General features: G+C 40.1%; 1 protein-coding gene across 13 annotated transcripts in view; it reads right to left on the minus strand.

Annotated features, from left to right (window-relative positions):
* Window positions 1-25,000, minus strand: part of RARB (retinoic acid receptor beta) — a 319,855-nt gene that overhangs the window by 46,937 nt on the left and 247,918 nt on the right. For 10 of the 13 annotated variants that reach the window (XM_031590237.2, XM_090142551.1, XM_090142548.1 and 7 more), the window contains one exon: window positions 21,271-21,419. In XM_031590237.2, coding sequence (XP_031446097.1) covers window positions 21,271-21,419 — 149 coding nt within the window. Of the gene's footprint in view, window positions 1-8,298; window positions 8,485-21,270; window positions 21,420-25,000 lie in introns of those variants that run through there. The other 3 variants (XM_090142555.1, XM_090142554.1, XM_090142556.1) reach the window with 2 other exon arrangements.

Raw genomic sequence — 25,000 nt, forward strand, 5'->3', positions numbered from 1 at the left:
TAAGCTATAAAATTGGTTCTTCTAAAAGGAATCACAGAGATTTAAGCAGTTCAAAAGCCCCAAACCCTATCATTCAGAGTTAACTGAGAAAGTTTCTGGCCATACAATCAGGGAGTGGTAGGGCAGGCACGGTCAGTAAGGGATGGTCATAAATTCCTTGCACACTCAACATGCTATAGATGTTAATGTTATGAAAATACCTCAAAATCACTCAGAACTGAAAAATGCCTCCTTAATCACGCAACCTCTGGCAAGAGTTTTCTGCTGTTCTTGCACAGGCAAGCCTCATCCTGAAGTTAACTTCTCTGATTTAGAAGATAGTTAATAGAATCATCAAAGAATAAGAAAAAACACTTCACTTATTTCTTAAGCTACAGGATACAGCAGAAGTATTTAAAGCTATTTGTTTAGATAACTAAAACTTTTAAAAGTTATCAATAACACTGCTACCTTATATTCCCCACTTTGCTCATTAGCCTTGCTTTAATGTTTGCAAGGGAAAATAGGGAAGAGAGTACGTTTGTTTATTGCAGAGAAGAAAATTTATGCTAATATCTACATACTAGTTTCTCGCTTTGATAGTCCCCTAATTGCAGTACCTGTCTCTCATAATTGTTGATGATGCTAACTAAAACTATAAGAAGTCCCTGACGTCAGCTATTGTTGAGTTCAACAGAGAGAAGCTGTGAACTATCCTGGTTTGAGGGTCTCCATAAAGCTTACTTGGCCGCCAAATCTTAGGTGGCAGGGCAAACCAAGACTGGTAGCTTGCCCTGAAGTCATTCTGATTTAATCCATTCCTAAATGCTGCCGATGGAATAAAACTCCTAACATCAGCATGACATGGCAGGAAGCAGAATGCTTGAAAAAACAAATATAACAGTCGTGCAACAACTGTCTCACCACACTGAACAACTGGAGTAATTTAATATAAGCAGCTCTGAGAGCCTCCCTGTTGCCTGCTTGTTCCTTTGGGCATCAGCTGTCAGTCATCCACGCTCAAGCAACTTCAGATTTACTGGAAGAGGAAATACCCAAAATTCAGAAGTCAAAAGTGTCACAGAAAAGGGTGAACAAGTTCCCCCAAATATAACTGTACTTCACCCAATGTAGGCAGAGGTTAATGTGATCCACTGAGTGATCATTTGTTCTCATATTTAGACACAGGCTCTTTTAACTTAGGGTCTAATTACAACCCATCACAACGGAAAGTAGAGAAGGCTACTTCAGCCCTTAGCACATAAAGTTGACCACAAAGCCAAACAGAAGAAGGTGATCTGACTTCCGCAGATGACAAGCATAAAGTATTCATGAACTCATTGCTAATATAAAAGGCTTAAGAGAACAAACATAGAAAAAGCAGATATCCAAGTTGAAATTAAGAGTTCCTACAACAGCCTAAGCTCTCCAGGAAAGATCCTACTTAAAATGAAATATATAGAAGAAAATATTGTGGAAGCTTAGACTGTTGTTTTACAAACTCTTTCACCTGCATCTGATGTTCTTCCTGAGTTTACTCACAAAGCAGAAAGAAAAGTGAATTTGATAATGTAAAATCTTTAATTTTAAGAAAGCTGTAATGTGGTTCTGCTCAAAACTAAGCACCAGTTTCTCAGGGACACAATCCTTAAGTACTTTTCTGCAAGACAATAGTGGAATACTATTTCTACTTCTATTTGTGGTAAGCTCATCTTAAAACCTCAGTAGTCTGCCATTAAAAAGATCTGATCTGTCTCTGGACAGGCACTAAGAAAAATGTGCAAATTATAAATAGTATTTAGTCTCTTTGCATACGAAAGCCAAAACAAAAGCATCAAACAGGGAGCAATAGGCCATTCTTCAAGTACAAAATGGCAAGCAGTTTTTCTGTAGCTCTGCAGCTTGGTTTTGAGAGCCGCCTCCACAAGCCTTGCACAGCAAGGGCACAAGTGTGGGGTAGCACACCCAGCAGGGTCATGCCCAGATGGTTTCCCAGATCTGAGGGTAAGCTGATGAAAGTATTTTCTCACAAGAAAAACTTCCATGCCAAAAACCTGTTCAGAACTTTGGGGATTTTTTTTTTTCCGTCTAGTTTGTCACCTCAAGTGTCAGGTTTATAGTGAGGGCCATAAACACAAGCAGACACACTCCAGGCACCCAAGATCATGCACATGCCTGGCTCAGTGCCACGTCACACATGGGGCCAGCCTAAGGGATGAGCATAGAAGACAGTGATTTGCACACAGGACCTGGCCACAGCAGGAAGGCAGTCTGGCAGCAACTCTGAAAAATGGCTGCTCACCTCCAAAACTGAAGGGCCGACAGCCTGCACCACTTTAGTTTCTGTGCTCGCTCACACTGTGCTACAACAAAACCTAAGTACAAGCATTGCTGAGCATATCCCCCGGCAGGTATGTGACAGGCTTGCACTTGACTGTGGCTCCTCCTCATCCCCAAAGCATCTGACTCATTGCCCCGCTGAGGATGTGATGAACTGCCCGTGGCAGTGTGGCTTCCTGCTGATCTTGTTTCACAGATTGCAGCAAGAGCGGGAATGAGACAGGACAGGAGTCTGCATTTGTCCCAGCCCAGGTACCTGCACATCACCCGCTTTGGCTACCGGCACCTCTGCAGCAGGGACTGCTCTGTGGGTCACAAAAATGGGCTGGCTGGGAACCTGCTGCCCTGCAGTGCAGAGCAGCCCAAGTAAACCACACCATGGCTGCCTTCCGAATAGCAGAGACCTGCACACCATGTACACAGTTCTTCTGCCTCCCCGTCACACTGTGGTGGGAGGCTAATGCCACCCAGTACTGTTTATATCCAGTCTGTTTGCTCTGTGTTCACTAAGAATCGTAGAACCACAAATGGCTTGGGTTGGAAGGGACCTTAAAGATCAGCTAGTTCCAACCCCCCATTGTGGGCAGGGCTGCCATCCATCATGCTGCCCAGGGCCCCATCCAGCCTGGCCTTGAATGTCTTCAGAGATGGGGCACCCACAGCTCCTCTCAGCAGCCTGTGCCAGCGCCTCACCACCCTAAAATAGCAAAGTTAGAAAGCAGTGAGTCTGCTCTGTCAAGTGACTTTAATCTGAGCTCACGACTGCAACAGCTTCCTTAAAAAGCACAAAAGAAAGTCTGAATGCAACCTAACCTTAAGATGTCAGAAATTTTGGAGACAGCAAACCGTTTGTATATTAATGGACTTCAAGTGCTTCTGGGTTTTTGGAAAACAAATACATTCACCTCAAAAGGAATTTGTTCTGCTCAATATTTACGTGAACAATTTTTTAGGCAAATATTTGAGCAACTCTTCCAAATTAACACTCTGTGATGGGAGATGAGACACTCCTGTGCCAAAAACAAGCACAGATGATTCTTTGTAATTTAAAATGTTACAAATATAAAGACAAAAGGTTTCTGTGAGACATAAAACGTTACTGTAATACATAATTGGTTTTGATAGCACCTACAAAGCGCTTGAATTTCAAGTATAGAAACCTACCAAGACCTATCAGGAACTGATTTGCTCTAATATTCCTTTTATCTGCAGCTTTTGAAAGGAGATTAGAACTCATGTTTTTATTTTCACAAAGACAAACAAAGCTTCAGAGAAATCACACTTTTGAATTAATTCTGTTCTTCTGAGCTGCAGTTACTGGCAGCCCTTACACAAAGTATTTTGGATAGACATTTCAATTTTTAATCTCATCTTTTTTGCACACCATGCCGTGCTCCTCCCAGGCCCACCAATCTTGTTATCTTAATGGATGACAGATAGAGTATCACTCTGACCATGCCACATTAGGCGTCCTCATTTACCCAGCGCAAGGAAAAAATGCTGAGTATAAATTATTCAGAAATCTATTGTATCAGCGTGTGTTCTCTGAGCATTCAGCACTGGCAGAGCAGACAGATTATTTTTCACTTTTAATTGTGTTGATATCTTATCTGCTGCACTGAAAGCAGAGAGGGATACGTGAAACTATATGTACCAAGCAGCAAATAAACCCAGTTTACTAGGTCTACTGCTTAAAACTAGATAACAGATTTAGCCAATGCAACTTCAAAACAATGCCAAAAAACCCCTCTAGTCCATTCGCCACATATTTCTGTAGTTATCTGTTAGTGTGTAAAAAATTAAAGAGCCCCATATAGAGCAGCACTGCCTGCACAGAACATTAACTATTCTGATACTATTTGGAATGCCATCATGCCACTGGTTATGTGAATACAAAGGAGGGCTTAAGGATAAGCCCTCAAAATGATGTTAAATATTCAAGCAGATAAAGCCTTACAGAATTGTTAGCATGAACTGCTACCCTTACCTATCTGGTAGGGAATCTATACCAACCTCTGTGCTTCACTGTCTGGTTGATTTCATCAAGTCACGTGACTGAAAGCTGAATTAAAGCATATCATGTGAATGGATCATTTGGTCTCAGCAGCTTCTTAAAAATATTTTGGCAGCAGCAAGCATGCCAACTCTTATTCACAGATGTAGCAAGCTTACAAGTTGAAAAACTGCACTGCAAGCAAGTGATAGGGTAATCAGCAGAGGAGGGCTATTTCTAGCTCAATCTGTTAAACAGCCTGCTCAGTTCATCTGGTTCAGCTTTGATTACCCCCAAATACAGCCAGCCTGCTATGATTCCTGCAGATTTAGAGGCTATTCTTTGGTAAATTTGCAAAATAAGCTTCTGAATGAAGCGTATTGCTACTATACTGTAAAAGAAACAAAGGAATACGAAAGGCTCTTCTGTGGTATCACTCATTCATAAACTCAGACTGCCTGAGCTTCGAAGGGAAAAAATACAAAACAGAAACAACTGAAAAGAAAACCCAACTCAGGACATACCTGAAACTTCTGCTATCAGCTTAACAGTGACAGAGGGAACATGTAAATATGTACCTTTTCACAGAGCAAACTTGTTTGTCATATATAGCTTCTTTTCAATCTATTTATTCTAATCATTCAAGTAACCCTCTATCCTTGCCAGCCCTCTAAAACAGGTAAAAAATGGGTAAGTAAAAAGTGGGTGAATGAAAATTAGGCAAGAAGGAAAAAGTTCCTGCTGCCTCTGAAGCATTGGCAAAGACATTTAAGCTCTCAGTGACGAGTTCTGCACAAAAGCACTTTGCTCTGCGTACAGGGAATTGCACAGGTATATTCAGGAACTGAATATGATTTGCATTATTTTTATTACAAGAGGCGGCAGCCAAGGGAAAAAAACCACCCTTCTTGTAGGATCAGTGTGCAGCTTAGGGCATAAAACAATTTTTTAGTCGTTAATCAGCAGTAATTGCTCTGAAAAGTCTTGATATCATACAGTCCTATTACTAGAGCTGCATAGGAAGGCTTATAAAAGACCTAAAAACCATAGCATATGCTGTGATTCTGTACAGTATAAAAGGCTGTAAGATGGCTGCAACCAGAACATGAGACCTCCTCAAGCAGCGAAAGCAGCAAAAGCAGCTGTCTAAAAGGAAGCTAAAATGAGCAAATTCTTAGCTGCACAGCACTTTTCCGGGATGTCTGCACTGTCTATCATGCTTTGGAAGTCACAGCTTTTAGAATAAACAAATTAATTGTCTGATATGTGGCTGGAAACCAGCTCCTGCACAAAATGGAAGCAGCTACAACAATAAGTAGAGGAAGGCTTGCTGCCAGGAAGCCCAGAAATTGTGCTGATTATGTATGTTAGAGCAGGACAGCCAGATCTCTGTGAAAACATGAATAAACACTGTTCTATGTCCATAGCTTGTAGAGAACACCTAGTAAACATAGCTGCCTGGCAGAAAAGGGGCTGGACACAGCCTCCATGCCAGCCCCCAGTGGGTGTGCGCTGTTTTCCGGTCATGGTTGTTTTTTTTTTCAGCAGGAATTCATGTATCACCTCATCTAGCCACTTATTCTGCAGATGAGGAGCAGCCATAACCTTCTGCAGCCAAAGGAAAAAGCAAAATTTGCTACTTAAAGTAGGGCTTTTTATTAAGTCACAGAAGTTGAGGTACTAGTGTACGGGAATACAGACTTGTGGGCCTATGAGCAAATACACAGGGGAAAAAATGGTTGCTCTCTTTTTCATAATGCTTATGCAAACTGAAAAAGGCTCTGGTGGACAGGGATAGGCAGATGAGAGATATTCCAGAAAGGACAGGGCCAGGCCACACTTGATAGAATCTCGTATTTTTTATGGAGACAAAAAAGTCTTATGGGCAACAGAGGACAAAGAAAAAAACAATTTCAACAACAAAGTTTGAAGGAAGCTATTCAAGAGGCCCATTAGCCTTTAACCTGGTAAGGCTAGAAATGAAACCCATTTTTCATGTCTTACATGCCAGCACATTTTCTGATTCCACAAAGCTTGGCCCAGCATTGAAAACAAGCTCCTGACAGTCAAAATGTCCATTTTGTTCAGTGAGTCTGAAACACTTCCACTAGCAGAAAGCAGCTCCTGACAGCATGACCTCCAACACAGGGAAGCAGTGTAAAGGAGAGCGATCTGCTGTGAAGCGTGCGCCGTTCATTCATTCAGCTGCAAGCTGCAGCCAGCAAGGGTACAACGGTATCCATAAGCCTACCCACGGATTTTTCCACAACTTCGATTTCCACTGAACTCCTGACCTTTTTAGCAAACATGTCAAAGTCTCCAGACAGAACAGTCATCACCTTGAAACAATAAGTAAGGGGAAAGAACCGCTTAGGTTTTCTGCTTCTCCACTTCAGCAACTGAAAGAGAGGAAAGAGCTGGTATGCACTTCCATCTGCTTTCTTCAAATGTTAAAGAAAAAAAAAAAAGGAGATGAAAAGTATACAATTAAAAAGTTACAGTTAACTTCCTTTCAGTAATGTCTGTGGGATGATTTTTGGCTTGCTAGGAAACTCCAGATGGGAAGTGTAATGAATATAATTTGATATGAGTAAGAGAAGATCAAAGAAACATTTTTCTGAGTGGCAGAGCACTGAGTTACTTCACACGGTTCAGTGCAGAACTCAGGAATTAATTATAGCACTTTTCTACTTTCTTATATTTTTGTTTATGCAAATCAAATTCTCTTAACCTAATTTGTGGAGGACCAGACCCTTAACCCAATAGAACCATAAAATATCACTCGGATGGTCGTACAACTGGCTAGCACTTATCCAAAACGATATATATGTTGTTAAGTGCTCATCTTTCCCCCCACCCCCTCTTCCCCTCCAGTGCCTCAGGATTTATACCACCAATTAAGACAATAATGAGTGCCCTAGGTTGACCTCCTAGGAACAAGAATTAATTAAGCGCAGTATTTTTTAGTAAAGAATGACACTTTTCCAAACCCTTGTAGATCCCTTGCATGGAAGCACAGTATCAGGAAAGACTTTCCAAGCAGTTATCCTGCAAATGTATGACAGATTTTGGTTTATTCTCTTAAAACAGAGACCTGAATTATCTGTGTACGGTTTGGGGGTAGTGGGAGCAGGAGAAACCATCTTTCAAGAACAAGGTCACATTTTTCCTAGATGTACAAAGGATTTTCAGAACAGAATACAAAGGGAAAACACTAAGCAGCAGCCAGTCTAACAAAATATCAAACCCCTTGGTAAAAACAAACAAAAAAAATCCCCACCAAGCTCTACTCATGCAGTGACATGCAGAGTCCTGCAGTACACAGGACGAGGAAAAGGCTCATATCAGCTGTGCAATTACTATGCTACAGTTACTTCTAAGCATTTCGCAAATCAAGCACTCCATTTACCTGCTGGCAGAGATGGAAATATGTGAAGAGGAAAGGGCAAGCTCAGACAAAAACCTACATGGCAGAGAAGAGGTACATGCCGTTCCAAGGAAATTCCCCACATGGGTGGGCTCTTGCCTCCTCCTCCCCTTCCAGACTTAACCAAGAAGGATCGCAGCATTCCCACCCATACTTGGCACTGCAGTAATTTATAGACATGGGGACTTCACTAATCACCATTCAGAAAGAAAAGAAATAATCTCTGCCCTTCTGTACCACCTGAAATCATGGAATCATCGTAGAACCATGAAGTGGCTTGGGCCAGAAGGGACCTAAAGATCATCCTGTTTTACTCCTTCCCCCCAGCCATGTGCAGGGTTGTCATCCACCAGCTCAGACTGCCCAGAGCCACATCCAGTCTGACCTTGAACACCTCCAGGGACAGGGCATCCTCAGTTTCTCTGGGCAATCTGTTCCAGTGCCTCACCACCTACTGAGTAAAAAAAATTCCCCTAAAATCTAACCTAAATCTTTTAGTTTGAAACCATTCCCCCTTGCCATATCACTATCAAACAATGTAAAAAGTCACTTTCTCTACCGTTTCTAACTTTTCTTTGAGCATTGCAAGGACTCTTTGATGTCTTCTCTTCTCCAGACTGAACAAGATCATGTTCCTCAGCCTTTCTTTGTTAAGAGAGGTGCTCCAGCCCTCTGATCAACTTCATGGCCCTTCCCTAGACTTGCTCCAACAGCTTCACATCATTCTTGTGCAGGGGGTCCCAGACCTGAATGCAGTACTCCAGATAGGGACTTAAAAGGCCAGAGGGACAATCGCTTCCTGTTCCCTACCAGCCACCTCTCTTCTGAAGCAGCCCAGAATACTATTGGCCTGCAAGCGTGATAACCCAGCTGAGTGTAATGCCCCAGCCTGATTTTGGCCCCTGGGCCAGCTGCACCTCCCTCGGTGCACCTGCTGCAGGCTGCCTGCTGCTGAGGAGCTGAATGCACCATGCAGCTTGCCCCTATCCTTCATACCCAGCAGCTTTCTACTGGCTTTGTCCTGAGAGGAGTTTTAATGAGTTTCCAAGGAAGGATGGAGTGACATATAAAAACAAACCAAAAACATCCAGAAGAAATGACACAGATGTAAATATGCCAAAATAAAGCAGATGTCTTGAACATTATGCTTCTTGGTAAGTTTTCCATGCACCCATCTGAATGGCTCATCAGCACACAGTCATTATCTCCCCACTATTTCTTTTGCAAGCAGCTTTGATAACTGATCTCTAAACAAATACACTGCATGAAATCCCCTGAAACCTGGCAGGCAGTATCTTGTACTTGCTGCTTCACCCACATTTGGCAACAAACTCTGCTAATGCAGAATGACCCTCTAAAACTTTGTAAAATGCATAGTTTAGCAAAACTCAGCTGCCTGGAGACTAGAAAGTAGAGTTCAAGTAAACACCCAGAAATATTTAAGTCTGGCTCTCCAGTACTGGCAGTAGTGAAGGAAAATTACCTTTCCACATGACAGCTGAAACTCATTACTGAAGGCGACAGCAGAGAGATGAGTTGGAGCTGCAACAGCCTGGCAAAGCCACCAGGTGTAAGGGCAACACGGGGGGCACGTGCCTCTGCTGCTCCTGATGTGCTCAGAGTACGTGCACACTCCACAGTGCGGCTGCCACCTGTTTCTTTATTACACTGAGTAGAAAATGAAGTCAGGCGGTGTCTGGCAGAACCTGCACTGCTGGTGCTGGACAGCAGCATCCAAGGGAGTGTTGACAAAATGGAAAAAATGGCTGAGAAAGGTGGATGAACTCCACTCTACAATGTGGGGCAGAGGAAACGAATGGCTATCTCATCCACACTGTGGGGATGAGGATTCACATGCTAACCACATACAGACCTCATGTACAAAATACGGCAGAAATGATACTGAGATGCTGGCAAAGAAGGGCCACACCACTTCCACTGTGCCCAAATTGGGCACTGTTGTTGGTTCAGGGACACAGGGAAGTGAGAGTGAGCCCCAGCTGGAACAGGGCAGCTCGGAGTGCTCTGACAAAGAGAAAACACAATCTTTTGGAGGCGAGCAAATAGACTGCGTCTGATTAATCTAACACAGGAAAATCTTAGCAAGATCTTTTCCTGTTTTCTCCCTCCCCTGCCAGACTCGAACAGAGAGCTTCTATAATCACAAGACGATCATTCTTTCAATTTACAAAAATCACATGGAATCGAGCAAGATAAAAAGTCTTTTTAGTTGGCTCATCCATGTGGCTCCTGGGTGCTGCGCTTGCATCTCTCCTGCTCACCTAATGCTCTCTCTCTTGCTATAAGAATAATAATTAGGTTTTTTTTCTTCTCTGGAAGTACATCACAGTTGCTGTGCATCACCAAGGATAAACTGTAAGACTGTAAGTGCTGGGCTGCGAAGTATACCCTGAAATCTTCTGCTTCGAAGTTCCTAAATGTGGAACACGGCCATACTTTAGTGCTTTTAGAAAGCACATGAGTGTCACAGAATGCTCTGAAGAGAGATCTTCACCATTTGCACACATTTATCATACATGTACAGAGCTCCACATAAAGCCAGTACACTGGAGATGGGAGAACCCTCTCTTTTACTGGGAAGACTCATCCCAAGTGCAATCAGCCAGGGCAGTTGCAGCAAACAGCACAGTGTTATACCAGAGTTACAAATCTCCACTTTATGTGGCAAGTGCCTGGACTGAGGGACAAGGAACTGGTTGCAGCTGACAATAACGGATCCCAACCAATCATCACTTTTAAAGGAAATCTGAAGCAGGAGCAAACTTCCTCCATAAGCACTCCACCAGCCCTGCTACAGCCCATGGCAGGCAGCCTGCTGAGCCCAACCTGTCCCTGGGGCTGGAAGGGAGCTGCAGTCCCAAGGGTTGGCTGTAGTTACAGCCCCTCAAATCTGTGGCTTTTGGCACTATTCTAGCCTGCCATCTCACCTAGCAATTTATGCATCCGTTATTCTAGACATGGGATCCAGAGTCAATATACCTTTTCCCCTTTAAACGTAGGTATTATGATACAGTTTTTATTGCATCGTAACTTTTCCCACTAAAATATATTAAATGAGAAATTTTAAGCAAGGTCATGTGAAATCATAAGGGACTCTATAGGCAAAAACCTGTTCCTACTTCTCAGCTGTCTACTGAACTGTCAAAACTGCAACTGCTATGTATTATTGAAGGAAAGAGGGGTTTATGAGTAGGGATCATGAATATTTGGCAGAGCAGCTGCAGTAATATATGAATTAAACATTTACTATATCAATATACCCAGTTACAGAATTGGATGTGCAACTTCTTCAACACTACAAGTTTTTTTCCGTGGTATACTGAGCTGCATCTCAGATGTCGCATTGACAGGTGAGTCCTGTGTATGGAAAGTCCACGTGAAATGACCAGAATAACATAAAATGCGAAGGACATAATGTCTGTGTATATAGTTTACACTGAACTCAGGAAACAAAGCATCCATACTTAAAGACTAGCAAAATGCAGATCCAGAGAAGGAAAAAAGCCACATGGGTATAATCTTAAACTTCAGCGGCTTCTAATAATTGAAAATTTGAACAGTTTTTTCAGTAATGGATTCAATTTGCTTTTCTGGGGGGTGAAAGAGTAAAATGTATGCAACAGACAACTTAAAGGACTCATAAAGCTTCCTTTACTGTAAACACCAAATCTTGGGAAACCACATCCTGTTGGCTTTCCTGGGATGGAACAAGACTGCAATTTCACGAAGCTCTGCAAAGCTGAGCAGTTCTGGGATCCATGCTGAAAATTCAGCTGCACTCCACTCCCAGTAGAAGCTAAAGAAAATACCCCTTTAGGAAATTTCCTCAAAGAAACACTTCATTCGGGATTAGAAAGACCCTCTGTTTCCATTAGCGGGTCAGTCAGTAAGCGCAGAGAGCAATGGAAGGTCACTTTCTGAGGCCAGTCAGAGCACTGCTGCAAATTGGGAACCTGACCACTTACGGACAGGGTGATAGTTTACAATAACCAGAAAATACAGATAGGCATATCTTTCAAAATAAACCTAGTAAGGAGCAAACTAAGAGCATCTGGATGTATATTTAACACGTAAGTAAACAGAATTAGATAACAAATAATCCCATTTGGTACACTTATGAAACTCATTCATTTTGGATTTAATTCTCTTTTTAAGACACGCCAATCAGAAAATCTTTAAGTATACTTGTAAGAAAAATGTAAACAGCAGTTTAAAAAGTTGCTTAAAGCAAGCAGAACAGTGACCCCAACCACCTCATCAATGCTGAAGTCAACACTCAGCCAGAGCCAAACTCAGCAAACTATTCTAATCTCCCCACTTATTCCAGAGAAAACACTGGAAAGCAATGCACTTTACTGTGGATCCAGCAAGCTACCAAAACTAAATTCAACAGATTGATTGCTTGTATATCCTTCTCTATCAATGTCTCATTATGCAGTTTCATTTTTGAAAGTTCCAAATTAAAAAGTGAAATCTAGTTCACAGTAATTTTACAAGTCTGTGCCTGCTGCTCAGTAAGCATAAATAAATAATGTGGCATACTGTAAAAACCAAAAGGCTGTTACTGTTAATAGAAAATCTCAAAATATTTCATTTTTGGGATGCTTGCTCAGATACACATATTCCCTTATCAGCTGCATTACCTCTGCAAATAATACTTTTAAAGAGAATAGTATAAAATTTTGTATTACATATGGTAAAAAACTATTGGTTTTTTTTTTTTCCACGCTGTAACAAATTTCTGAGTGTGCACAGGACAGCCTGTACTCCACATCTATAATTAAAGGCCACATGTTGTTCTTAAACTAAAGGAAAGTTATTAAACAGATTAAGATGGTGAGAACAAACACATTTTTTCCCCATCTCTAGTGAAGAAAAATGTAAAAGTAAAATCCATTAGACTCTACTTACAGAAAAACACACTCTGTACTGATTGCATAAAAATTGCTGGACTTCTCAGAAAGACGTCACACCAGATCAAATCACAGCCCACCTGCTGCTGACACCTCCTGTCAATATGTTGTGATTTGCATAGACAGTGCTTTTAAACCTACATCTAATTTACTTAATTCCGTTGTAGTTGTTGGAAGTCATGTGTAGGCTACGAGTGAACCTCAGCTCTCAGCCATATCCTAGTAAGCCAAAGAGCCAATGGCAGTGAAAGATGGCCAGAACATGACAAACACATGCATGGGGTTTCAGTACCTACCTCAATGCAAGAGAAGCTATGAGTCAATCACAATAAAAGGCACACATGCATACAAATTTGAAATTTCTTCTTTTTATAGTATGGATTCTTGGTTATAGAACGGAACAGACACTGATAGAAGAGTAAGACTTGACAGCTTGGGTTTAATAACAATAACAATTTGTAGCTGTTCTAGACTGGACAAAGACCCTACAAAAACATGTGCCAAGGTCAGCAGGCGTTAAGGGCTACATCTCTATTAAGGAATACTCCTGGGGACAGCCATAGATGTATGACAGAACAGACCTCACCCAAATCAGCTAACCATTTTGGCTTCTACAACTATCCAGACCTGTTACTGGAGGTGGCTGCAGGATGGCTTGCCAAGTTGTAACCAGCAGGAGTACTGGCTGGCAGAGCCAAAGTCCTTTGGGGTACGCAGAATTGCAAAGCAATGCCCCAGACTCTGTCTGGAGCCATTTAATTTACCTCAGTTGGAAGAGTCAGATGCTGTTCTCCTTTTATTGACTTCATTGACTAAGACAGGAATTTTGCATGGAAAGAGAGTGCAATATATAGTCCAAATGATTGCGTGTCGTTATGTGACAGCTTATGCAAAATAAGAGAGTAGCTTCCAATTCCTGTTACCACAGGACATTAGCCTTCATGCTTGCAAATAACTGGAACAGCATGGTTAACACAGTTATAAACTAATTTGGGATAATCTCTGCACTTTTATAGCATCAGCATCACTGCCAGAAACAAATTAAAATAATTAGTAAAAACAACTATATTCTCACAGCTTAACATGAGCCCCTGGTCTGTGACTGAGGATAAGTGGTACCCAGTGCAGCAGAGTGGCAGAGGTATAATCCATGACTTGAGCCCAAAGCACTGGAAATCAAATTTGACATTCAAATACTCAACTCTATTTTTAATTTTCTCACCTGTCATGATTGGCAATTATTTTTTTTCTTCCTTCTATGTCATTCACACAAACCAGAAAGGGATTTTAAAATATATGGTATCACAAAACATTTGTACCCGATCCTGTCCTTTTTATGTCTACTGGCTCTCACTGGACTTCCAGTAAATATGTTTCCCCATTATTAAAAAATATGAAATAAATTCAGGACTTGGTGAAAGTTTTATATTCAAAACAAAGAGAAAAATTAAGTAAGAACTTACTGAAAATCAGATATCTGCTTTTCTGTACTTAGGGACGTGGTTCAGTGGGCATGGTGGTATTGGGTTGATAGTTGGACTAGATGGTCTTAGTGGTCTTTTCCACCCTTAGTAATTCTATGATTCCATTCTATGATTTTCAAATGCTATCTGTCTTTTCCTTTTTCTTTTTTCTTTTTTCTTTTTTTTAATTTTTAAACATAGTTGAAAAACTTAAGTAGTTACAGCATTTGAAACAATCAGGCCTCCTCTGATCATATGAAATATATAAAAACTCCAGGTTTGTAATATTGCATTTATACTGCTTGCAACTCCTTCCGCATCTTCCTGTACACGGTCCTGCTTCTTGCAAGTAGCACTGCTTTCTGCAAACAAATAGCTTTGAACATTGCTATGCTGCAAAGTGCTCAGAGTTTAAGATCAGTTGGAATTAACAGTATGCAGAAATGTAACTCAAAATACATTTTTCATCTTCTAAAAAATGATAGTTGATATAGCTAAAACTAGGAGCAATTTTCCATGATTTGAGGAATTTTTCATAGCTGTGCATGAGTGACAGCATGCATCTCTACTGCCTGCACTGTCACTTACTAATGCAGCTTAAATGGAGACGAATACAGCTTGATCATTCAAGCTGATCTATATTTTTCTTTGAACTGATGGAGGCTTTTACAATGGCATTATTGCAAACAATATTACTTCTTTCCCTGATACAAATCATATGTTTTCTGTAATCAAATATTTAAGGCTTAGAAAAAAAGCACTTTCAACTTTGCATTTCTTACTTTTTCTTTCATTTGTAGTTGATTAGAACATGCCAGGAGAAAGAAAACAAGCAAATTACAGAACACTGGCAAACTCATTTTAAGACGTTTGCTTTTATTTTTAGTGCTAGGTAACTCAGAAAATTCGATGTCTGGATCCTTAATTTCCAGTAAAGGGGCATAAATACAAACATAAATGTAATTACGTTATAGCTGGAAGCTAACATGTGCAAAAGTGTGGATACCAAAAAGAAATGCTGCTTAAGATCCCTCTACAGTATCAGAACTGCCTAAAAAAATGCACATCTGTCCTCATATGATGTAATAGGCATTACTAAAAGAAAAAGGCATCTGTCCTGAAGGATACTGTTCCATAAACAGAACACTGATACAACAGTCCCTAAAATATTTTAGGCCACTCATCAACATTTCCTGCAGACTAAAGCACATCCTTGCCACTGAACTCTAAATAAATCAAATCAAAACCTTTTCCACTTTCAGTCTGTAGAATTTCGTAAATCAGTTGTTGACCTGCAGTGACCATGGATTCATGGACTGCAGGGAAACCCCAACAATCTGAGAGTCCAGAGGGACAAAACCATGGAGGACATCCTGGGGATTACTAACAAAGCTTATTATTTAGGTACCTAACCAAATGGCTCATGGGGACAGGCTGCCCCGGTGCAGATCTAATATAGATTCTCTGAATGACTCAGCAGAGGAAGTTCTCTCTCTCCACTGACTGGAGAGGCTCAGAGCTAAGCCTTCCAAGTTAGGTAACTGATTTTGGTCCCCTAGCTGAGTGATAGAGCTACCTCCCAGTGCACTGATATGCAAGCAAGGAAGGACTAGCAGTGTGACAGCTTTTCTCTCATCATCCACACAGATCAGCAAATGTGGATAAAGCAAAACCTGTTTGATTTTCTCCTCTTCCCTTTCCTTCCCCTTCCCTTTCCCCTTCTCTCCTAATTCCCCTCCCCTCCTTCTCCCCTTCCCCTTCCTCTTCCCCTTCCCCTTCCCCTTTCCTTCCTGTTCCCCTTCCCCTCTCCTTTCCTTTCCTCTTCCTCTTCCCCTTCCCCTTCCCCTTCCCTTCCCTCATATTATGTGTAACTTATCTTTTTTTGAGTTAGTCCTACAGAATTACTGACCTAAATTTCAAGGTTTATATCAATGGCTATTCTCCAAACTGCACAAAATCTTTGCAATTAAAAAAATAAGCATTTGAATAAGAAAGGAGTCATAGCTAAAAGACCCCTGAAAATATGGTGGCTGTCCTTTTAATTTAATGATCCTACATTAGGTGCATTTTCTTAAGAAAACTCTGATGTTATTCTTTTACAATAAAAGATAATCTGTGATCACTCAGAGAAGAATTATATTTTTCTACATTTTTGTCCACTAGCACCAGCAATGGGCAGAGAGGCACCTTGATCATTCAGGCAAAACTGTTGGACCGTAAACCTACTGTCTTGTATGTTGCATTCTTTTCTCTTTGGAACTCCTCTGGGTATCTTGTTGCCCACTGAATTCAAACCAGGAATCCAGGCAGGGCTGCCAGCAGAGGAATGCTGTCTTTTGAATGCTCAGAACAAGGGACAAGGCTTTAGGAGACAGCTGAATTTGCCAGAACATCAGCTTCTCCTCATTGCCCACACAATGATGGCATTGTTTGAGAAACCAGCCCACCACACTCAATCTCTCTTTTTGCAAACCCAGCTACAATGACGAATAAAGTCAGGCCCAAAGAGTTGAGCATTCAGTGGAGCCCTATAACCACTTGTACCAGCTGGATAAATCCAGGCTGCTCATTTTGTATGGAATTTGTTTGCATGCTATCTAGCAACACCCAGAGACCAAGAAAAAAGAAAGTTTTTAGAAGTCTTCAACTGAGGTCAGAAAACACACAAATTCCAAAACCCGCCTCTGAAATGCCACACAGTTTACAAAATGGAAAAGCTGTAAATAAGTTTAATATTGTAAATGTGTTGTATCTTACACTTAAAAAGATGGGTTGGCTCTGGAATTTCTACAGAACACAAGAGCACTGTGAAGATTGGCTTGATTTTGAGATTTTAATATATACAAAGCCATTAACAGACTACAATGTACATCAGCCTTTTGCATCATCACACTCAGAAGTAAACAAAGCCAAGATTCTTACTATTTGATTGGTTTAAAATAAAAATAATAATAATAAAAAATCCCGACTGTTGAGTATGACTGATCAAATTAAAAAAAACGCTTGGATACCAAATTTGCACAAGTGTCCCATTTTCAAATTTGGAAGGCAAGAAGTCAGGTACTCTAAACCTATCGTCACTAAATTTTCAGCATAAACATATTAAAATTAGAAAACAAAATCTCTTAACATTATTTAGACAGCTCCTAAACTTCCACTGTGGTTCATAAGTGCACACTATGAAACACATCAGCCTCAAAAAACCTCAGAAAAGTATGATATTGAAATAAGCTATAGAACATTATTTCTAGTGGGGGGCAGCACTGCAGACATTGGTCACGATTAAGACAGAAGGATCACTTTGAAAAGCAGGGGTAAAATATGTAAAAAGAGAAAGCATTTGGCAAAGGAGAATGGGAGACTGCTCCTGGGTTCTTAAAACAAGAAGGTACAAAGATGACAGGGTGGAGAAAAAGAGCAAGAAAGGAGTAGAAAAGAGACCAAGCTGAAATCTAAAAACCACACAAAAAGACCACAGCTAGAGTTTGACAATAAAGGCATCTGAGTGTAGATCCTGGGACCAACAGGACAATGTCTTATGTGAGTTACAGAGCAGATCAGCAATGATGTCATGGCATGATGTCTGAAAAACACAGAGTGAGATGGAAAGTTCTGTCTTCAGGAAATCTGCATCCACAGTAGCAGTCAGCCAAGCAAGAGGCACACCAGGTACAGACAGGAGAGGATGAAGCTAGAGTGGGGGGTAGCTTTGGAAATCAACCATGGGCAGTTGACAGCTGAGAGAAATTAAAAGTTTCCACTGCAGTGTTTCCCTGGTTCCCCAATGGAGCATCTCAGTGTCATAATGGCCAGTCACAGCTCTCCAAAGGCTCATGGCTAGAAGGGTCTCCATTAAGTACATGCTCTTCATTAGCAGAATATTGCTTTTGGCTCACAGGGCATTGGACTACTGTAAAACAGTTCAGTAGCTGATGCTTTTGGGACAGAAAACTAAGGAACTGAACCTCAGGAAACAACATCAGCAAATGGATAAGAGAGTCATTTAGGGGGGTGTTACATAAACAATAAACTAAGTAAGAGGAGACCGTAAAGAGCCCTGAAAACCAAGAAAATGAAAGGCTGCCCAACCAAAGGCAATAATAAACCCAAAATCTCAAGGACAGAAAGCTGTCCCTTTGCACTAGAAGGAGATGCTAATGATTTCCTTCATGGTAGCTTCACCAGCAACTCAGAACAGAAAGGCAAAGGAGGAGCAGACAGAAAACCAGAAGAAAACTAAGGGAGAGCAATCACAGAAAAACAAAAGGGACAGGGCCCTAATTAGAGAGGGAACTATGGTATGAGGGGAGTTTTCTTTTTTATTTCCCATGACAGGAATTTGAAAGGAAAGGTAAATGAGTCAGAAAGGAAAAGGGAAAGGGCTCAAGAAAAGGATCTCAGAGAAGAGGAAAGTCCAATGCAAGAGGAAAAAACGAATGAAGGTAAGGTCTAGTAAATCAGGTGCAGAAAGAAATGCAATCCAGCCATCAGTAAGTGAGGTTACATCTCCATATCCCAACATATTTTGAATGTTAGTCAACTGCAGTGAAATGGCAAATATTGTAAATATTTGCAAGAAAATAAAGTTCTTTTGAAATTGCATGGAAATATGTGTTCAAGCAAAGAAAAAATGAATATGTGTTTGTTAATGAGAAGAAGGGTATAACATGAATTCTTATTATCGATTTCTGACTTATCAGAGAAGCAGCATGAAACTACAACACTGTGCTGAGCCAAAGCCATCGGTGAAACTTTTACTTTCCAAAAACCAGGGTTAACCAACTGAGAAACAGAGATCCACAGGAAATGAGACTTCCCCAGTAGTGATAGACAATTATGAGTGTTTATTTAAACTCACAAAGTAACTGGATAGATTTTTGCAGAAGGGCAAAGAGAAGTGTGAAGACAGAACTGATAGTTGGAATGTAGGGTAAAGGTAGACTTGAGTACAGGTGGGAACCTAGGTGGTTAGAAAGTTGCAAGGCGGCAGCTTCTCAAGGTACACGAGCAAACATAGAGGAAAGATAAAGGAAAATAAACAAAGTGATCTAAAAGGACTCAAAAAGGACAATGTTCTTTGGAGAAAAAGTAGAAATTGTCAGTGTAAGATTTCTGCAGCTGTTTTTTGGTGTTTTGGTCACACATCACTGTCTGCTGTTATTCAGCACATCCCTTCTGTTGATCTGAAAGCTCAAACAACTCAGAACAGCAAACACAGCACCTTACTGCCCATTGGCTGGCTCACTGTGTTATTTGCCAGCCCCTGGCACTCACTAAGGATGGTGATTCAATCAGTGGCATAAGCTTTTTAAATCTTAGTCAAACATGTTGAAGAGCTAGTGTCAGCTAATCCGAATATTCCCAGTCTTAAGCATTCATATCACTTATTTGGAATCTTTTTTGTTTTTCATACACTTACAGATTTTATATGTAATTCATCTCTTAAAAAAGAAAGAAAAAAAGAAAGAAAGAAAAAAGAAAGAAAGAAAGAAAGAACAATGAAAAAAACAGCAGCTACTGCTAACTGTTGAATTATCCCATTCTACAAATTAACAAATAAATGAACACGATTTTGTTGTTGAATGGCAATGAATAACAGCTACCACCTTACAAGATGGATTTCTTCATGTATTTTGACAAGTGTGGTCTTAATTATTTACGAAAATGCTTTGCAGTGTGCCAATAAAAGCCCCACCGTATATCCTAACGTATTTTTCAAAAATAATGAAGTCTTATGAACATGTGACCTTTCTGCCACAGTCTGCAATTACATCTGTGCTTAGAGTAAGTCTGTAAGTGAGCAAATGACACCACCATTTGTGTGTTAGCATCTGTGTGTGATGAGACTTCCCATTAAATGAAATCAGCTGGAGCATATTCTTACCATAGCTTTTCTTAAGAGACACTTAAAATTCAGTAGTTTTGTGGCATGCAAAAGATACAGACAATATCCAAGGAAAACCTCAATATCAAAAAGAGATTCTAAAGCAGAGATTAGTTTCAATGGTTACTATCTCAGTATCTGAGGTTATAAAACGGTGGGAAAAACAGATTCTCATCCAATAGTTTTCTGCCTAAAGACACAAACCCAGAACTATGATTTAATGTCACTGCAAAAGGCCAGTGGTGTGGAAGATGTTGTAGGATGAAAGAATAAAGTAAAAATGCTTAACTGTACAGTATCTGAAAGATGTTGTTATTCTTGATACAAATAAACCAGCAAAATGTCTTTTATTATTTATTCTAGTAACTTTATTAATACATACGTAGCAGCTGTCACATTTTCATCAGGCCTCAGGATCTTCACTGCACTAAACACTAGACAACTATTCTAATCTGAAGGATTAAAAGTACAGATATTATGTCTAGTTGTTAGAAAAGAACTCCTGGCAGGTTTGTGTGGAAAAGCACCCTAACTAATAAAGACAACCATGAGACCATTTGTGACATATATCTTTTCTTTATCACTTTTCGTACTACATTTTTCCTTGCACACGTGTTGTTCACTGTGTATTCACTTCTAATTACTGCCATATACACATAGTTTAGTTGATAATGCTTCTCTGATATGTATGTAGTCTTTAAATACATCCTCTGCTTTGGAATTGCATATCATATTACTGCATCCCACGGAACATTCATTCATACTCTGACAATTGTGGCACTGGAAAGTAGCTAGCAGATGTGCCAGCACTGTCAGATTACATTTTGTGAATGCCATTCTGCTAATCTTCAAACTCCCAATTTGATTTGAAATTAGTTAGACTATGCAAAAAATTTCCACACAATCAGGTCCTTCTCCCACAGAAATAGCAAGGCTCAGAGCAGACAACAACCATTTGAGTTCTTAAGGTACACTTATAAATGGATAATGAAGAATTTTAAAGCATTATCACTTTTTATTTGATTAGCTCTGCATCTGCAACCACAATCTGATGTTAGTCGATGCTTATGGAAGTCTCTGAAAGACATACTTTGGCAGGAGTTACGGAGGAAAAGAATTCCAGGAATGATGGTCATTTATTTGGCTTTACTAATGTAACAGAATTAATTCACATAAGCAACTTCATTGCCTAGTCCCTCCCAAAACCGAAATGCATTACTCTAAAAAGAAAGGAAGACAATGGCACTCACCTTACATCCCTCACAAGCACTGACACCATAGTGATATCCAGATGATTTGTCTTGACAGACAAAACAGGGCTTGTAAACACGCGGGGGTGGAAGTGGTGAAGGAGGGCTTGGAACAAGTTCCTCAGAACTGGTGCTCTGAGTTTCAACTGCTGAAAAGAAAAAAGGAATATAAATGAATGACTCATGAATGAATTTCAAATAATCAGTCATTTACTGTATTACAATGATCAAACTGGCCCATTCCTGTCTTTGTTGAATAAAAAACTAGAAACAAAAAAAGACAACTAGTGACAGCACTATATGCTGTACACTTAACAGTGTATCTTAAACTATCTGGGATGTAAAGCGTCATGATCCAGCTACTAAACACCAAAAAAGCTTCACCTCACTTCAGATACACAGCTTAATTATCTTATAAGGCCCCAGAAATGGAAAGCCTTGGGCTCGCATTCTGTTTTTAGCTTACTGAATTACATGGGATCCATGTGTGTACACTGGATATCAACCTTAAATGGAAAACTGAGGCACGCGTGTTTCCAATCCACCACTGGTTTTGGAAGAGTTCTTATATCTTTTGCCATTGTCTACAAAAGGTAACATTTTCCATGTGCAATTCCACCACAAAAAGATATGAAAATGGATCAAGACATATGTAAAGAGGCAAATGAATAAGACCCGAAGTGAAAATTACCGGAATAAGTCATTTTTGTTGTTGTTCATCAGTAAAATCAGCACAATACAGTAACACTTCCTTATCAACTCTACGATTTGTAACATCAGGAAACCTCTCTGAGAAAAAGCTATTAGATATTATGACCCCATGTCCTTTATTGCCTTAATATTTCTGGATGGCCATTTGTTTTGAACTTGCTAGAAAGCCAGTCATCCTTTTCAGTGAGAGGACATGAAAGCTCTGTGATGTGAGATAAGCCACGTGAACTAGATCTTTTCAGAACATCTGCATTAGTTTTCTGTGATATGCTGTCATCATTCCTCACATTTATTGTAGATGTGCAATACATTTCCATGTTTCACCTAGCTGTTCTGCTGCTCCTCAGATAAATCCCTCCAACTTTTCAACAGATACACAGAAATGACAGAATCTGTGAACTCAGATCTATCCAGAAATATTAGGTACTATCTGCACAGCTAAATCTCCAGAGCACTAACAGCAGGCCCTAAAGAATATTACTCAATGGAAAATCCGAGACAAGATTTACTGTACATGATATTTTTCAGATTACTGAGATGATACATTTGTATTAAACCCATGATTCATTGTCAACTCGAGTTCTTCAAAATTCACAGAGAGGATCACAGCATATGATACGACTTCCAATTACTCGTTAGGGAAGGGACAATTTCTGCCATTTTTACTTGGGTTAAACTACCATCAACTTCAAGGACGCATTTTTTAGAAGAAAGTAAATGCTGGAGTGGAGTGTTAAGGGCACTGATTTTAAGCTCAGAAATATCTTTTCAACAGGACCGATTTATTTATATATGTAACAACAGGAAGGTTTGTGTGGAAAAACAGAAAATAAAATAACATGTGGCTCAATAAGACTTGATGTTAAAACAATGTCTAGAACCATACTTAACTGTTTCAGCATTAAACATCCTGAACTTCGACAAATCAAATATCTACAGCTTCCTAGTGGCCCAAAAAAACTTTAATGAGCTTTTTTGTTAATAAAAAAAGAAGCGAGAACAATCATTTCTTCTCAATAGTAATTTTTGGTATTTAAGAGAGACACGGAGTGCTCCGTTATTGATTTCTGCACAGTCATCCTGCTCAAATCAATAATCTATTAGTACTTCTAAATTAAAGTTAGATTCATCAAATGCCCTTGAGAGTCCTCAAACATTCTGCGTCTTATTTCACGCTAGCACAAGTATTATAGTGGTTTCCAATCAGTCTCAGAATGATAAAATTTTAGTTTAAAACTCTAATATCAGCAGACAATGTGTTTCGTATTAGCTCATTCAATTCTCCCGGTCAGTCTGAAAGGCGGTTTTTAGGCTTCCCTTGGGAAAACAAGGTTGTGTCATTCAATAAAACAACCACACTCCCACAATCCTTCTGTGATTTTGGTTTGTGAAAAGCAGTCTACAAGGAATAATGCCGATACACTTCTGTTTTTTCAACAATCTCGTTGTAAACAAGCCCCAGGATCTAATCGTGATGTTCACAGAGTAAGCCGTATGTACAGTGCAGGTCTGTCAGGCACTGGCCAAGCACCAGCAACCTGGGTTGCTCAGAAGAGATCAAGCAACCAGCTCAGTTCATAAAGGAAGAAAGAAAAAGTGGTCAACAGCTGACAATCTGAAGGTGTCATTGCAGATTTACTATTTTTCTAGAAAACTTGAAAAGATATATTAGAGTGAAAAACCCAGGAAAAAAAAAACAGAAGATGCACCTCAAAACACTCAGATATATATGCTACTGGAAGAGCTGAACCTACTCAATACAATACTTGTGTCAGATGAACAACTGCCTAGAGAGTTTGGGAATGTTTAGTCCTAGCAGGCTCCAACTCTGCTTACAGAAACTTTACTCCTAGTTGGCTTCTGACTCACTGTTCTTCCTTGGATTTAGCCTTTTAAACTCTGTATTTGAAAATGTATGTACTGCCAGTGTGGAAAGGCAGAAATCAGGTGCAGAAGCCTGTAGTGACGGAAGCCCACTGGGTTTTGAGCACTAGTTTTGTGTCACATGGATGGCTACTGGAAAAACAGCAGTGGAACTTGTTTTCATCTACGCATGCCTGCACATGGAAGCTAAAAAACACACCAAAGAAAGAGGCAGAGAGGGGGACATAGATGACATTTCCAAAAAGTCAAAGTTTGGAAATTTTTCAAGCAGTCTTAGAATTTTAGGAACAATTCAGTCAAAGCAACTTCTTCTGATGCCCTGCAGCCTCATCCTGTAGGCTGTGACACCGCTCACCTGAGAAAACAGAGCCCAAGCACAGTGCAGAGCACCTGAATGCTGCCAGAGCACACAGGGGCTGGCAAACAATAGGTCACTTCACCATTCCTAAGATGTCTGAAATATTTCTAAAGGTTAGATAAAGTAGCAGATAAGATCTTGAAAAGCACAGCGTGCTTTGTGAGAGCTAATTTACTGCCAGCTAAACCATGTTGACAGATAGAGGTATTTCACTTTGTGACCAAGTAAAAGCAGGCATTATGAAATGCCTTTCGTTTCACCAGGAACCTCGATTATTAAGCTAGTATGTTAACGCACACTTTGGACAGTTGAGTCTTAAAAGAATAAGAAGTTGTAAAGCAAATGGCATTTCCTGGATAGCCTCAAGGGAATTGTGAATACTGAGCTCAGGGTCCCTGGTGGGAAGCAGCAATTTCAGCTAATTAGGGTGAATAGCAAAGTGTTGCATTTGGTCAAAACATTCTGTTAACCCTCATTTTTGTTGGCACCAACAAGAGTCTGGATTTTTTGCCTTTTTTTTTTTTTTTTTTTTTTTTTTTTATGAATTCTCTGCAGGAGTGCAAGGCACACAGCTCACATACATTAGGCAGAAAGTCAAAGGAAACGCCAAAGTTCAACTAAAGTACAAGTAATTAGAACCAGATTCTCTGCTGCTTGTATGTGTGCATTTGATTGTAGAAGTTATTTATAAGCCTCCAAACATTTGAAAAAATAACTATATACTGTAGATCATTTAATTTTTATGTCTAGTCTGGAAAAAAAAAAGTCTGCTTTTAA

This window comes from Phasianus colchicus, chromosome 6, assembly GCF_987193195.1.
Source record: "Phasianus colchicus chromosome 6, bPhaCol1.hap1.1, whole genome shotgun sequence".
In the NCBI taxonomy this organism is placed as follows: Eukaryota; Metazoa; Chordata; class Aves; order Galliformes; family Phasianidae; genus Phasianus; species Phasianus colchicus.